A 16,642-nucleotide genomic window follows, 5' to 3' on the forward strand; every position below is an offset into this window, starting at 1 on the left:
ATGAAAGTGCACATTTTAATATGAGAAAACAAGGAGAAAATGAAACTGTGAACTAATTTTTGACTGCTTTATACACGTTGGCTGAGCATTGCATGAGGAGCTGATAAGAGACAGGCTAGTAGGAGGACTAGCAGACCTGCGTCTGTCGGAGCGCATGCAGTTGGATAAAGATCTAACGCTGGCAAAAGCGATCGAGATGGCAAAACAGACGGTAGCAGTGAAACAGCAGCAGGGCAACCTGCGTGGGGACACAGTGAGTAAAAGAGAGACAAGCTCAGTGGACAGAGTAATGAGTAAAGGTAAAAAAAAGGACACTACACACGAGTGTGTGCATCATCAAGAACTGTGCATGAGGTACAGGAAGAAGATGATAGCATATTCCTTGGCATAGTAGCAGCAGATGGAGATCCATGGATGGTGGATTTAAAGTTAAAGGAGAGAAAGGTCACATTTAAAATTGACACTGACATGACCGTTATCCTAGACTATGTGTTCAACGCAGTGTTCAAAAGTGACAAGCCACGGCTTAATAAAGCAAAGACACCCCTGTTTGGACCGGGTCGTACCCCACTAGATGTGCTGGGGTTCGCAAGTGTGACACTACACAAAGGAGAAAAACAGATACAAGACGATGTGTATGTGATCAGAGGGTTGCACTCAGCTTTACTTGGCAGACCAGTTAGTGAAGAGCTAGGGCTGGAAGCCTGAAGAAGACGAAAACGGGAAAAGCACGTGGATTTCCGTTTTTTTTTTTTTTTTTTTTTTTTCATTCACACGAAAATCGGGAAATTAAAATGATGCATTGTATATTTGTTTATCCTGTTATAAAACAAGTTAAACAAAGCTGTGGACAGAGGGTACACCAATAGTAGCGAAAAGTTCATAGTCTAAGTTTAACATGATGTTGAAAGTTCAAAACATAGCGTACAGCATATGAATAAGTTATGGCATGAGATGTATACTAGGGATGGGCAAACGATCAAAATTCATTATTCGATCATCAAAAAAATTAACGATCAATTATCGATTAATTGATAAGCGAGTATTTCAAAAGAGAGAAAACAAAAGAGTGCAGTGCAGACTGTCGCCGCAAGAGAGCGCAGCTGCCCCAGTTTGAGCTTCAGCCCCCCAGGCCAAAGAGGAAGAATGGCGCGCATGCGCAGCTCACCCCTGGGTTTTTACAACCGTTGCCAGCCAGTAGTTACAGGCTTCAGTTTTCAGCGAAACCTCCGTCTTTCAATGGCGTAGTGTTTTCAGAGGCCTCAAGGAAAGCCGCTGAGGCTTTGGAGAGCGATGAGAGCCTCCGTCTGTTTATGATTTTCTGCCTGGCATAGGTCCGGCGGGGGTCTCGTAGGCCCGTCGAGCTGCCGTGCTCGCCGGGCGGAAGGATCTTGTTGGCACGGCAACTCGCCGGGCGGGGGGTCTCGTTGGCACGGCGGCTCGCCGGACCTATGCCAGGCATTGTAGGGGAAACACTGCGACTATCGATCAAAATTATTTTTGATCGATCACAAGCCTTAACAATCAATCATCGATAATCGAAAATTGATGCCCATCCCTAATGTATAATGCTTCATAAACAAGGATAACTTAGCCAACATGTTGATCTCTCTCCTTTCTCGGTCATGTTGATCTTTTTCTTTCCTAATCATTTTAGTTTGTGAATGGTGCGTCACCACTGTTGCCAACTCCTCAGTAAGAAAAAGTAGCTATTGGCTGTCCTAAAAGTCGCTAGAAGTCGCTAAATGACGTCATCGCCTAATTTGCATAATTGTCCATATGGATGTAATTTGGCTGCTGTAGGAGAGAGGAATAACGTTGTGGGAGAGACAAAAACTGAGTAAAAAAATACCCTGAATATGTTTAGAACTACAAATGAACCTTCTTTCAGTGATTTATATTAGACAAAGAAAATTTTACATTTACATCCCGCCCTGACTGTAAACCAGGTCGGGATCAGAGCGATAGATCAGCCAGCGGCAGTTCCACGCATGCGCGATTCGCTTGCAGTCTGGACGTGGAGGGGTTAACGTCTCCTGCTCTGACTGCTGCTGGGAGGGAGGACTGGGCCGTCTATGAGTGATTTGGGGCGAGAGAGGAGCCCACGGCAGCATCCGCTGCCCGTTGAGAAGAATAAGAATGATACGTGCTCTCACAACAGAGTCTCCAGAAGTCTTCAGTAACATCAGAAAAAGTCGCTAGATTTGTCGCTAGTCGCTTTTTTGAAAAAGAGTCGCTAGAGGGGTCTGAAAAGTCGCTAAATATAGCGACAAAGTCGCTAAGTTGGCAACACTGTGCGTCACTTGGTTGCTTTAATTATTGCCGCCGAAAGGACTTGTGGGATGGAATTATCTCCTTTCCTTTCGTAAACGATGGTCAAGTGTACCCTATGCTAAAGGAGATTAAAAAGGAAGCATTGAAGCACCTTTCCTTAAAATTTAGAGAATTCAGCCAGCTCTTATCATGGCTGCCACTTAGATACTTCCGGTCATTTTACTCAGTTAGGAACCTTCCTAAGCAAAAAAGACTATTCGACCACAGCCACAGGGCTGCTCCTCTGTTTTATCAGTCTGTTAATTACTCTACAGTGTGATATCGGTCTATATGTTGCACCGCTACGTGTACACGCACAGTACTGTGGGCCTTTTCCTCTGTAACTTTTAGCCGTGCCCAGTCAAGTCATCCTGCGACGATTTGTGATGCTATCAGTTTAGATGCGCGGTGCCACGCCGAGCTGCACACCTACTCCCTCTCTGGAGTAGATCCAAAAGGTCGCCCGCACTCAAGCGAGTAGCAGTGGCGTCTCACCGATTGCAGCAAACCCCCAACCACCCCGCTTCTCCCCCTCAAACAAGCTGTGTGTTTTGAGACTCTCCTCACCTCTGTCTGCAGGAGACAAGAGAGAAAGGCGTTTTGTAGCTTCTAACTGAATCTCTGTGGTTGGAGTTAGTTTCTCTTCTGACTCCTGTTTTTACTTTAGATATCTGCTATATTCTAATGTTTATGTTCGCTATCAGCTGTATTAGAAGTTGTGTGAAGTTGCTGCACGAAAACTTCCTTACTGTGCTGTTTCACAATAAAAGTTTTTACATAACATAATAACGGGGGACTTTAATTTTTAAGACTCTATAAGAATTAAAATATGTTTATCACCGAATTAGCAGAACTCTGTTAGCGGCTTTTCTTCAATTAAGAAGACAAGTGTAAAAATATGGCAGGGAGGAAAGTGAAAGCAGAAACAGCCGCGGTGAGATGTTGATGAGGAGTTTCAGACAACAGACTCTTACTGCACCTCTGAAAACAGCTCAGGTCAACAGGTAAACTTCTTTTACCTGCACTACTGTAGAAAAACACAGACTTCAGCCGTAAATCAGCTTGCAACTGAACATGTAGCCCACTTTGTAGAAAATACCAGGATATATATTGTGTCTCGCCATTCAGCTGAAAATACCGGCATACGCCATCTGACAAAAATTACGCTCAAAACAGTTGGGCTCGTTGTGCTGCTCAGCACTGCATTACTCGTGGTCAGTTGGAATATTCCACTAGAAAATGCAATCAAACTGATGCTTGCTCGTCTTGCATTTAGTTAAGACAAGGTGTAAGAATACATAAAACAAACAAGCACTTGACTTCAAGAAGCCAAAAGAAGAACTTCACTGGTAGCGCTCGAGTGGGTTGATGCAGGTGGTGAGTATTACAGTTTTATTACTTCTACAATGGTTTTTAATTTAGTTCAATGTTTGTGTAACACAGGACTCTGGACAAACGAGCTTTGTGTTTATGTGTCTGTCAGTGTTGGGTAGTAGCGTCACTACAAGTAGCGACGTTACTAATTCAACTCCATTTCAGTAGCGTGGTGGTATTGTCACTACTTTCTGAGTCAAATAGCTTTTCAGTAAGGTTAAAAAAACTAAGGATAAGTAATGTCACTGACGCAGGGTTGCCACCTGTGCTGTATAATATGGGATTGTCCCATATTGAAAGATAAAATGTACTGTCCTTTACTGATTCTATACGGGATGCAACTTGTCCTGTATTTCTGTGCACACCCTGCTCTACTGCATGTTTTCACATGTTTGGAGTGACATGAGAAATATACAACCAAAAGAATTTCGGCTTCATCGTTGCCATGGTTACAGAGACTCCGACAACTTATGGAGCATATGGATTTATAAAGCCTCATGTGCACTTACATCTCAGTCATTGTGGAGCTGGCTGCACGTGTACAAGCTTTGTTTACACTCCCACAGTGAGACATAAATTGATGCAGAAACACCTTCCAGTCAGTTTGCATATCAATATTTGTGCCCGCTCCACCACTCATTAGATCTGTCAGTTACAAATACAACCGAGAAGAAGTGCAGTGTAATAGACTGTCTCACACCAGCAAGGTTCTCTAACAGAACAGCTGTCATTACGCGTGACCCTTATGCACGGCTAAGTCATCACATGTAGGCCTATCTGCAAACCATCCTATTGATATTTCAATCGTCATTATAAAACATCAGACAGATTATTGACAATTAATTTATAGCTCTCATATTAAAACAGACTTTACAAATTGCTGCTCAATTCAGGATAAAATTAAAAGATTAAGAACATGGAAATAATGGCTCTAATGTAAACTAATTTCAAAGAATGATAATAAAATTCATCACATATACTAAGCCTAATTAAGCTTATGAATGTACAAGTAATATTTTACACAACACTGTGTAGACTGCAAAATAATAACATAATCACTGATACTAGCACACCGACTAACAAGGTCTAACTCTAAATCTCTCACTCTATATTTCATGTCCACCTTATTCCATTATTCCGACCCTGTCTATCTGAATTATGATGCATGGACACAGTGGTCCATGGAGTTATCAGGAACTACTGTTTCAACGGTTTAGTTGTGTTTCCTTACAGTCACTGTATAGTCAGCAGTAGTAAATGTAAGTTAAATTGTGTCACTGATGTAACTAGTTAGAACTCGAAGTGGTGATGAGGTCTTAAAGTGTAGGCTATGAAAAGTTTCTTGAAATTTTTTTTAAAAGCTTAAACTTCAGGATTCCTGCATATAGCCTCCTCTGTCTTGCTTCTTCCAAATTTACCAAATAGTTTATTTTGATGGACCAAACATTTTGCTCATGTCTGTGATCTGATGTTTTATGGCAGCGACCATTAAAAGGGCCTCCAATAGTTCGGGGCCCGCCAAACTTCCTTCAAATCTCACTATAAGGTTTTCTGAAAAGTTGACAGCTCTGAATTAGTGCACCACACAGAGACAGTGAAGGCTTTAAATTACCTTTCTACTTACATATGCAGACCCAACACCTGTAAACATATTTTGACTTTCCACACAGCTCTCACACAGTTCAACCTAAAACAGTCTCAACTGTTGGAAGTATGTTCACAGGAATGATCAAAATTAGTACTCTGGTGCAGAGTGTAGCAACTGTTATTTCAGTGACAATGATACTTATACAGGCACTACAAGGTCAGCCAGAGCTCCTGCTGTCAAGCCTCTTATTCATGTATAGTAAGTGTAATTCTGTATTCTAAAAGTGAGGATGGTTTCCTTTTAATCCTTTTCCGCAAAAAAATAAAAAGGGAAAACAAAGGTTGGAGAAACAGACTTTACACTTTGCAAGCTGACGCATACCGATACCTGGGCAGTGCCTGGGCATGCCTTAGCTGCATGTGTTTACAGGTGATGAAAACCTGAAAGGAAAGGAAGGAAAGAAGACACTGACTGAAAAGCTCTCAGTAGGAAAGGAAGACTTTATTTTAACCTCATGAAGGTAAATCACACAGAAAACAGCCAAACTCCTCTACCAAAACATCTTCCTCTGACACTAATTGCCGGTTTCTCACGCACATACTTAAACACACTGAAACAAACTTCTGAGTAAACAGTAAAGCACTCACACTGGATCAGAGTCCACACTCTCAGGCACGTGGGTTTGGATCTCTGCCTCCACCTCACAGGCAAATAAAAATCTGTCCTGAAACTCACCACTGCCAACGATGATACACAAGACCCAAACAGCTGAATAAACAGAGCAAACACACACACACACACACACACACCAAAACTGACAACACAAACTGTCACCACCTGAACCAGCAGCAACATCTTTCTAATGTGATTGGAGTTGCTCTCCAACAGCACTTAAGTCAAATAAGGAAATGAAGGAAACCCCTATTCTAACCCTTCTACCACAGGTTAAACATGCTGAAAGCTGGCAGACAGATACAGCAGAGGTCTGGTACTGTACATTACCATGTGGTTGACAGTATCTAGTGAACATTAGAGCCCCTCCTTTTATAATCCAGGCACTGTTACAGAGTAATCCGTGAGCGCAGCAGGCTGCTGGGAAACACACTGACAGAGAGCCAACAAATCTTCCCAGCCTGTTATCTCACTCCCTGTTTTTCTCCTCCCTCCTTCTTGTATTTCCCTCCCCCTCTCTCTGAGCCAGTCAGCCAGTCTGTCTTCCTGACATGCCAACGGCATGCATCAGTGACCAACAGCAACCTACATGGAACACCCAACTCCCTCTGGGAAAATTAGGGTCCTTATGGTTTCATTTTCATTTAGTTTATAATACTTTTAATTCTAACAGCTGGGTGTGAAGTTTGTTTCAAATAATTATTGTAGTGAGCTCTTTTTCTGTTGATTTTTTTTATTTACCAAAGCTAATTTGGAATGCACATCAACCTTACAATTAATACAGTTTTTGTTTCTTGTTACAGCTGCATAAGCTTTGTAACACTTGCTGTAGTTACCCTCTTTACATTTCCGGAAGCTAATGTTTTTCAGTGCACATGTCTAATCAGTGCTGCACTCCACCCTACCTCGCAAGAAATCCTCCACTTCCTCTGCATGCCTTTTTTCCCCACTGTACTATTCCCTTGCACTGTCCACAGCCAGGCCATATAAGACTAAGTTGGTAATGAGAGGAGAGGAGAGGAGAGGAGAGGAGAGGAGAGGAGAGGAGAGGAGGGTATATAGTTGACACGAAACATGGAATCTAATCCAAAAGTGGGGATTGTCACAACCTATGTTTATTAACCAACCAATAGAAATGCAGCATGAAATGACACACTGGCACTAAACCCAAACAAACAAACAGATAGCAGCTTGCCATGGAGGCAAAATGCGAACCTTGTGGAGTTGTCGCAGCAGAAGCCTGGCCTGTATGATGTGTCCATGAGACTATGATCGCATAAAGAAGGACGAAGCATGGAAGGAAATAGCAGCAGAGTTGCAGCTGACAGGTGAGCAACCTAGCAGCTAGCAAACACACAAATAGACACATACATAGCTGCCTACTCTGACGCATTCGCCGTGAGTCACGCAATTGGTTGATTTCACACAGTCTCATACCACACCTCCAATTTCTCACTCAGAAAAAAATAAAGTGCTGGTAGTCGTTCCACTCCTGTACAGTAGGTGGCGCCACCTTACAAAACTAGGCTTCTACTACCTACAATGACGAATGATGCCCTCCCGCTAGTAAGTCTTGCATTTCTCACCTCCAGGTATGTTGGCATGTGTCTTGTGAAGTAGTTAGTCCTTAGCTTTTAAACTTTACATTTAGTTTCTTATGTGTTGTGAGAGCACGTAAATGCATTTGGAGAGCTTTGTAAATGTCAAAATGCTAAATTATCAGCAAAGAGTACTTTATGTTAGCAGCTAAATTAAAATAGTAGCCTATTCAAGCAGCTGCGCAGAGCAAGCAGTAGATAGGCGAAAATTTGCTCTTTAGACTACAATAATACACAAAATATATTATTATTCCCAAAATAATATTTTAGTTAGATCTTAATCAAAATATATTCAACCATTTCAACCATGAATTTTGCTTTCAATCCAAAATGGGTCTTGTGTCTATAAGGTAATAGTCTATATGCCACATAGGCAAGTCCTAGTTTCTGGTTTTAACTAGTTCAGTCACTCTGAGCTGAATGCCTTGTGAAGGCCCTGCAAGTCAGGGTGGCTTTGAACGAATGTAGGTATTGCCCATCTCCAGAATGCTACCCCTAAACCCACCAGAATGCAGGAAATCACATCCACCACATCCAAAATTTTCTGGGAGAGGACCCCCAGACCCCCACTATACCACCATTGTCGCTCTCTGTATGATATTTGTATGTAAGGTATTAGGCCCTACCCATCTCCAGCAAGTGCCCCAAATATCCATTAGGATGCGGGGGATCAGGATTGCATCTACCAAATCAGTTGACAAACAAAAATTTTATGTGTATGCCTAAATGACAAAATTGTGGTCGGCCCCACTGAATCTCATTCCAAGGTTTTTTGAAAAGTTGTCAGCGATGCACATAGCAGTATTTAGTGCCCACAAAACTTTTGCTAATTTCATAATGTGACCCTCTATGTTGTGCTTCACAGTTGGACAAGTAATATCCCGTGTAGCATCCTTGTGCACTCAGTATGGGAAGCTATTGCATCGTACGTCATAGCCTGCTATTCAGAAGGCTCTGTCATCGTGCAATCTGTATACACCAAACTTGATATTGTACCCAAGTTCATTAGATCCATGTCGCACAGTGTAGCTGCACCAAAGTTTTAAGATTGCTAATATCTCCATGTTTACTGTCTACCCAGTTTGGTGCTGGAGACAGCACACCTATTGGTCAAATGTAGAAAAAAGTTCCAATATAAACACGTACAGATCATACCAGTGATGGGACATGACACAGGTACATCAGGCAGAACTGAAGCTGGAAGTGTATAATATACGCAGTGATTTTAAGGATACAGATTCCCTACTAATGAGTAAGCTAAAATTCATGCTGACTGAGTGGCTGTAGTGTGCTCTCCCTTGTGGCTGAGCAAAATACATGGAATTACTACACATTCAGGGCTGCCACCTAAACATTGTTAGGCCTGAGATATACCTCTTTTTTTATGCTCATCATTGCTGCCTTGCATGTCCTGCATCTGTTTGGAGCGCTGGCTTTACATCCTCAGAAATTAACGTTACACATTTGCCAGACACAATATGCGCATGAACGGTATGGGCCGTGTCAGCAGAACTAGTTAAACATACTTGCCATTGGCTGAACCTGCTACATACAGACCATCTATGATGCTGCTGCTGTTTTTTCTGCAGTTTTCTCAGAATTAACAATAATATAACCTTGTTGCATGTCGCCATGTTTGTTGTTTATATCACGCAAATCCAGTAGTTCTATACAATCTGAGTTCTCTGGTGTGTTCTCTGGTGGAATCCTCCAGTAACATGTGTAGTACATAGGCAAGTATGTGAACACTTATATCGATGATGCAGCCAGTTGTCTATGTGTGGTTTAAAAAGCAAGTACATTTCCTGCCTTAGAAGCATCAACCTCAGCTTGTCAGTCAAAGCACACAGACTTTTTCCTGCTGCATCATCGTCCACAAAGCAAATCAGGATAACACCATGGAAGGCTACAGATGTTTACAAAGCAAGTCTAAAAATGAAGGAAACAGACTACAGCAAAACTAATTTCTGTCTCAGCTCATGCGGGGCAACGTCTTACTGCACCTGCTCTGTGGGCCCAATGATGCGGAAGATCTGTGTAATTTTATACCCAGGAAGTTGAACTTTGTTGCCCTCATGCCACTCCATACAACTTTCATAATACTGAATGGAGCCCCACCTCCAACGATGTATTGAGTTCTTTACATACATTCATATTATGAGCCTTTGCACTCTCAGACTCTTCCTCTGATCACACAGGTGATGTCAGGTAAAGTCTGTGAGAGTCCAGTGCTTTGGATCTAAATGGACATTGAAGCTGGGCCTTTCTCTTTTAATATAGGTGTGCATTGTGGGAATTAAAAGATTTCACATTTACAGTACATCATGTGGGATGGAAAGTAATGATAGGAAAGATAGTAGCTCTAATCAAGCATTCATGTGAACCGGGTCGAGACAGCAGAGCTACTGTTAGGAAACATTATATAGTCACTGTCACTTGTGTCCACTTCTCCACTGAGGATCAATCAACTAGGTGAATCTATACTTATATACCGGAGTTTTAGTCCTGTTGCTTCTATTCTGTAATGTATTTTTTCTCTGTTGCTGTGTGATTTCTGTGTGTCTTATAATTGTTGCAACTTTTCTATGCTGCTGTCTTGGCCAGGCTTCCCTTGAAAAAGAGATCATTGTGTCTCAACGGGACCGACCTGGTTAAATAAAGGCAATAATAATAATAATACTTGAAAATGATGAACTGATTATCAGAATAGATGCTAATCATTCTTTTGTTGATTGACTGACTGTTTGAGCTCTACTAAGATTGTGAGCACAGCCTTGTATCTACTGTCTAAATGTATGCCATGCATTAAAATGAAGGTTCTCAGTGCCAGTAAAACTCACTGTTCAGTCAGAGAGGAGCATTATGCATAACAGCCTCCATCAGGCAGTTCTCTTTATCTCTTAAAGAAAAGATGACTCCTGCACTCACTTTTACTCTGCTTTATTTATTTGTCAACGTTTCGGTCAAGCACGGACCTGATGAAGGTAAAAGTACAAGTCCAAGGGGATCAACTCCCAGCACCACAAAAAAACAAAACAAACAAACAAACAAACAAAAAACAGTGAGAATGTGCATGTTAATTGAACTTTGAGCTCTCTTTATCTCTGCCTCGTCATGCATTTTACTGATCTGCCGAGGTCATGTAAATATTGTGGCAACACGTCCCAGCTCTACCCCCTAGGGGCATTGCTCATCTCGGCCACAGTAATGCATGACAGGAATGCACATGCAAAATATGAATCGGGGACATGTATATTAGTTCATATGATTCTTCAGTATGCACAAACAGCAAAGTATTTTCTTAGCTCCTAAATCCCTTTAATACATATGTATTCTTGTTGTACAAGAAAGATAGTAAACAGATGGTAAGAAGACTATATTAACCTGCTGGCGGCCCCATGAGGCAGAAATGTCCATTAACCCATATGAATCTAAAGTGTTGGACTGAAGCAGCCAGTATGCTTCTCCAGAAGCGCCTGTCATATGGTCAGATAATCTCCAACACCTTTCCAACATCCAGAAATGGAAGTGAGTAAAGTAAACAAAGAGCTAAAGTCAAGAGGGAGTGAGACCAAAACAAACTTGTTCCAAAGGGTAAGGTTATTTTTCTTTAGCCATTGAGCTCTTTGGTGAAATGTTTCCTGATGGTTTCTGTTATTGTTTATGACATACAGTAAATATGCTCTGTTCTTTCAACACTGGATTGTGTTGTCAATTTGCTGACTGGCTAACTAGTGTCAAGACGGTCTTGCGGTTTTCCTTTTTGAATGATGAGTACAGACCACTGCCGTCTGCTGGTGTGGGTTAGTCTCCTGTGTTCAAGTTCTCTGAACACAGTTTGGTGTATCTGGGGCTTTAGAATCCAACATTCACACATGCTTTACACTGGGGTTGGACAGCTATGAAAGGGTGAGAAAGAAGCCAGAGTTTGACCTTTTTCTTTTCTCTTTTTTTAAATTCTTGACACAACAAGCCTGTTTCTGTCACTTTTCATATAAACATCTGAGTGCAACACTATAAATGTCTTCCAGAAAAGACTGTTATCCCCATATTTAAACAATACTGTGTCACCCCTCTCTCTATAGATCTTGACACACCGAACTGACGGTCGACCACTGATCAATGTTGGGCTGTCAGTGAACGTCTGTCGCCCTAGTTTTTGTGATTTGTCCCACATTGTTGGCCCTTGTTAGCCTTGGTCATATTTTTTTATTTTTTTTTTATTTGGCTGATTTAGTGTCTTAAATCAGTGGTCATCTAGTTTCCCTTTTTGAATGAAAAATACAGAATACCACCATCTGTTGGTGTAGAGAGTTTTTCCTCTAATGCAGGCACAGAACACAAGTGCTGGTTGTCAGCTGTAGTCTTAGCAGTGTGTTCATGTGCAGCTTTTGATCGAGACGTAGGTGACATGAGGCAAGGCAACAATCGACGTTAGTTGCTGCTAGGTCTTTGATGTCGGTTTGGTGTGTCTGAGCCTTACAGTATGTTGGCCAATTTTGCACTTCATCTTCCAGTGTGGCTGTTCAATGCAAAGAATGCAGAGATTCAATTTCTGTCAATTATGTTTAGCGTTAGAACTGAACAATCAGTTGATTAATTGTTAAGACAAATAATTAATCATTCAGTCAATCAATCAATCAATCAGTATGTTTATTCACATATCAAGGAAAACGTGTGAAGTTGAACTCACAAAAGACATGTGAAATGGGGTCACCCCAGAGAAGCTAATTAATTAGCGATTGTTTTGATAATCAAATAATCATTTAGTCATTTTTAAAGGAAAAACAAGACAGATATTTGCTGGTTACACCTTCTCAAACATGAGAATTTGCTGCTTTGGAAGGTCCCTAGTTAGATACAGGATGAATCTCGGTGAGCTAAATAAAAGAGCAGCACTCATTTACTTCCACCAATGCAGGCTATTTTCATCAACTGTTCGCACATTGTCCTATGAAAAGCAATGCACCCAAATGTGTACATATCCCTGCGATCACGTGACCAATGCACTGATGGGAGTAAACAAGAAAGCGGTCCCAAGTGGTCTTGTAAAGAGGCAGGTTGGGGTGGGGCATGGGTCATAAGAATGCGGACTTTCCCCAGGAGATGAGTGTTTGGAAGTGTGTGAGCTCTGAGTCATTTTAAGGTACGCCCTCATGTTTGTTTTCCTAAACCCAACCTCAGTAAGTTTAATTGTCTAAACCTAACCTCTATAACTTGTTAACTTGTTGTATGTTAATTACATATCATGGGTCTCTTGTTTGTAGGATATAATACAAACTGTTCTATGAGGATACATTGACCAATGAGATGCAAACCCCTCTGGTGTACCTGCTCAGTGGCCAACAGGTCAGACTGTGGTTCTACTGGGGAGATTCCTGGTGTTATTTGTGTTGAACTGTTGTGTTTCTGAAACTGCTGTCAGTAAAATGTTTGTGGATAAGTAAAGGTTAAAAGTCACATTGAAACTTTGCATTACTAAGCTGGGACCATTACATTTTGCTCTTTCTTGTGTCACAGTGAACATTTTGGCATGATGGTAATGCTACAGGAAAAGGTCATGAGTTAAAATCAAAGGCCACAGATATCCTGATATGTGAGGATAACATCATCAGCTCCCACCACAAGCAGTACAAACACAACATGCATGTGTATAATGCAACAGATTTGTACTGACTGATTCCCACATTTATAGATGCTGACAAAGTCTACGCAGACATGGTGAACAGAAACTGACAGCAACCGCTGTCACCTATTATAAACTTATTTTGCTCAGTGACCAAACATTCCTGTGGGGTGACTCACAGTGTGAAGTGAGCCACAGTTCACAGAATGACCACTGTTGCTGGTCAGGACAGAGAGGGCTGCCAAGGACTGGGACACACTTGACTGGCTCCAACCAGGACCATGGAAACTAAGATCACTGACACATAAACCATACCATTGTTCATTTGTTTGCACGGCACATGCCTCTGAGTACACAAGTACAATAATTCATCAGTCTTTACTAGAATGTATTACACTCTACACAGGAGGTGTGTAGTGTGAGCAGCACATTGGCAGAGCAGCAGCACCTTAAGTGCTTCATCTGTGTCTACACAGGATGCGTTCAGGCACAGTATTGAATGTAGGTCAGATGTGTTTTGGCAGTGCTCAAAGTCCAACACACAATCACTATAACAGAGCAAAAAAAGACTTGAAGCGTAAATATGCAGTTACACGCCCTGTGTAGACAGCTGGATTGTTTAAAGTAGGGGTGCATCTTTTTCTTTAGTTGAGATGGAAGACTGAAAAACGTAACTGAAATGCCTCCTGTTAAGACATGGCATGGGTACATACTGTATGTTCAGTTTTGTGCTTAAGCCTCCAGACCCAGTGTCCATTAGGGCATCAAATATTTATTAGTTTCAGCCGATGAAATGGCACATTTAATAAATTTAATAAATGTAAGTGGAATACTTGAACTCTAGAAATGACATTTATAGAGTTCAAGTATTCCACTTACATTTATTAAATTTATTAAAAACAAAATAAAGTGTACTCTACTCAGCAGTAGCTCAGTCAGTGGGGACCAAGTATGGAGTCTGGACTGGCAGTTGGAGAGGTGCCAGTTTACCTCCTGGGCACTGCTGAGGTGCCCTTCAGCACGGCACCGAACCCCTAAACTGCTCCAGAGGAACTGTTCATGACTGACCCTGCACTACCCCCTTGTTGCATGTGTGTGCTGTGTCTAGGGAGGATTCGCGAAAAGATGCATTTTAACTGCCAACTGCTTGTGTAGATTGACTAATAATCAAGTAATTTTAACAAATACTTTTTAAAAAATCAGTGGTGTCCAACCTTGCTCGTAATGGACCCCTTTTTTATGATTGAGTAAACTGATGACCCCTGACTTAGGGACATATTTTATGGATATTTCATGTTATATTCAATGCAGAACAATAACAATTCAGAACAACTGATAAACTGTACAATTAACCTAAATACTGAACACAACAGCTGCAGGAAGTTTGTGTAAATTGAGTGATTTGGATGAATTCTGAGCAGATTATTTCCTGTGAATATTACATCAAAGATGAGTTTTCCTGATATTTGTACATCTTCATATGATTCTCTTTCTATATTATGTTTTTTTAGAAACGGCTATTTATTCTCATAGTTCCACCTCCACCAGCTGCAACATTAAATGGTGCACATGAACACATGAATCAATCAATAATAATGACCTGATATTATAATCTAGAGTAACCTGTGGAACATCTGGTCAGGGACAAGAGAGGAAAAACTTCCTATCAGGCTTAATCTAGCACATATATAATAATGTTTTTGTTGCACTGTGCCAAGCCCAGCAGGGTATAGTGGGCTGAGTTTTAAGTTTTAAGCACGAGTGAGGATACTGGTATCATATGAAACTAGAAGAACTAAAGAATCCAGTGGTACCTACCATCTTATGCTAACTTGAAGCTTCTAAGGTAAATAATGCTCCAAATTTAGGCTAAATTTTAGCAAGCGATGCAAGACAGCACGGCCATTTTCACAGACATCCCTTGACCTCTCACCTCAAGATATCTAAATGAAAATGGGTTGTGTGGGTACCCACAAGTCTCCCTTTTACTCACATGCCCACTTTATGCTAGAACAACACAATTTAGGCACAAACTATGCACTTTTTTGCGTACATTATAAATGCTAGGCTAGGCTCCCTAAACAGTCTTGGAAATCTCCAAGTGTCAAAAGTTTTTGATTCCAAATCACAGCATGGCTTTGATGATGTTCCTCAAGGTCTTGGTGTCTTAACGAAATACTTTGGGGGGATTTTTGATCATTTTTAGTAAATCTGGTAAAACATTCTTAAGGTTAGCACCCAAACTGTTTAACAAATTACATCAACCCAAAATTGCTTCAACAAGACATAATTGGGTATGGGAATGGCCATCATATACTTCCATCATAATGTTCAAAGCCCTTATACACTCTAAACCTTTAAAATTTAAACAGGAGCCTTACCAAAACATGATGTTTATCACAGATGTATGACTAGAAAACTTGAAACACATTGCTGAGGTGCATCTTAAATTAAACTTCAGGTACCAGCTTTCAGATGATGTGTACCACTTCTATGTAGCATATAGTGTTGACCTTCCACCTCCCTAAAAAGATTGCCCCCCACCTCCCTCTGAAAAAAAAAGTTAAAAAAGGGTCTATGAGGGTCTCAGAGGGTCAAAGTACTGAATACAGTACACTTGCTGTGTATAGGCATTGATATTCACAGTTCATAGTTCCCCACAAATGTGAAGCTTTTAGATTTTTTACCTCAGAGAAAAGTATTAGTATCAACATTAAAACTAGAATTACTGCCCTGCTATGGTATGCCTCCGTGCACCAGTCAAGTTTCTCTTACAGTTTACATCTATGTCTGTGAAAACATGGATGCTTCACACACATCATCCCCCGACAGCACAGAAGATCTATCAGGACAGTTTCAAGTTGGATTAGTGTCACCAATTCAGTATCAGACCAAATGTCTCCCCTTCTGTTCCTGAGGTATGGTGTTGAGTAATGGCCAGAAAAGTGTTTTATGCAGAACATAATTATGTCACAGTGAAGCTGACTTTTGACCTTTTGGACAAAAAAAATGTTATCACTTCATTATTTTATCCTTTTGGACATCTGTATGAGGTTTTGTCATAATTACCACATGAATTCTTGAGTTACATACAAAACATATTTTGTGAGGTCACACTGACCTTGATCTTTGACCACAAAATTCTAATCAATTCATTCTTTAGTCCAAGTGAACATTTGTGTCAAATTTAAAGAAATTTCCTCAGGGTGTTCTTGAGATATTGCGTTCACAAAAATGAGACAGATGCAATGTCCACCCTGGATCCAGAGGTGTTAGCCAACTATAGACCAATATCTAATCTTCCCTTTATGTCAAAGATCCTTGAGAAAGTAGTCGCAGACCAGCTGTGTGATTTTCTCCATGATAATAATTTATTTGAGGAATTTCAGTCAGGATTTAGAGTGCATCATAGCACTGAGACAGCACTAGTTAAAATTACAAATGACCTTCTGATTGCTTCAGACAAAGGAC

At 41.0% G+C, this 16,642-nt stretch overlaps 1 protein-coding gene across 8 annotated transcripts in view; it reads right to left on the minus strand.

Moving 5' to 3' along the window:
- Positions 1–16,642, minus strand: part of LOC126397166 (kinase suppressor of Ras 1-like) — a 110,662-nt gene that overhangs the window by 42,474 nt on the left and 51,546 nt on the right. Inside the window, exon 1 of one of the 8 annotated variants that reach the window (XM_050055775.1) lies at positions 6,278–6,372. The exons of the other annotated variants lie outside the window; for them this stretch is intronic. Within the exon in view, the coding sequence (XP_049911732.1) occupies positions 6,278–6,280 (3 nt within the window). The 5' untranslated portion in view covers positions 6,281–6,372. Of the gene's footprint in view, positions 1–6,277; positions 6,373–16,642 lie in introns of those variants that run through there. 8 annotated transcript variants of the gene reach the window in all.

Source organism: Epinephelus moara, chromosome 2 (assembly GCF_006386435.1).
Source record: "Epinephelus moara isolate mb chromosome 2, YSFRI_EMoa_1.0, whole genome shotgun sequence".
Lineage (NCBI taxonomy): Eukaryota > Metazoa > Chordata > Actinopteri > Perciformes > Serranidae > Epinephelus > Epinephelus moara.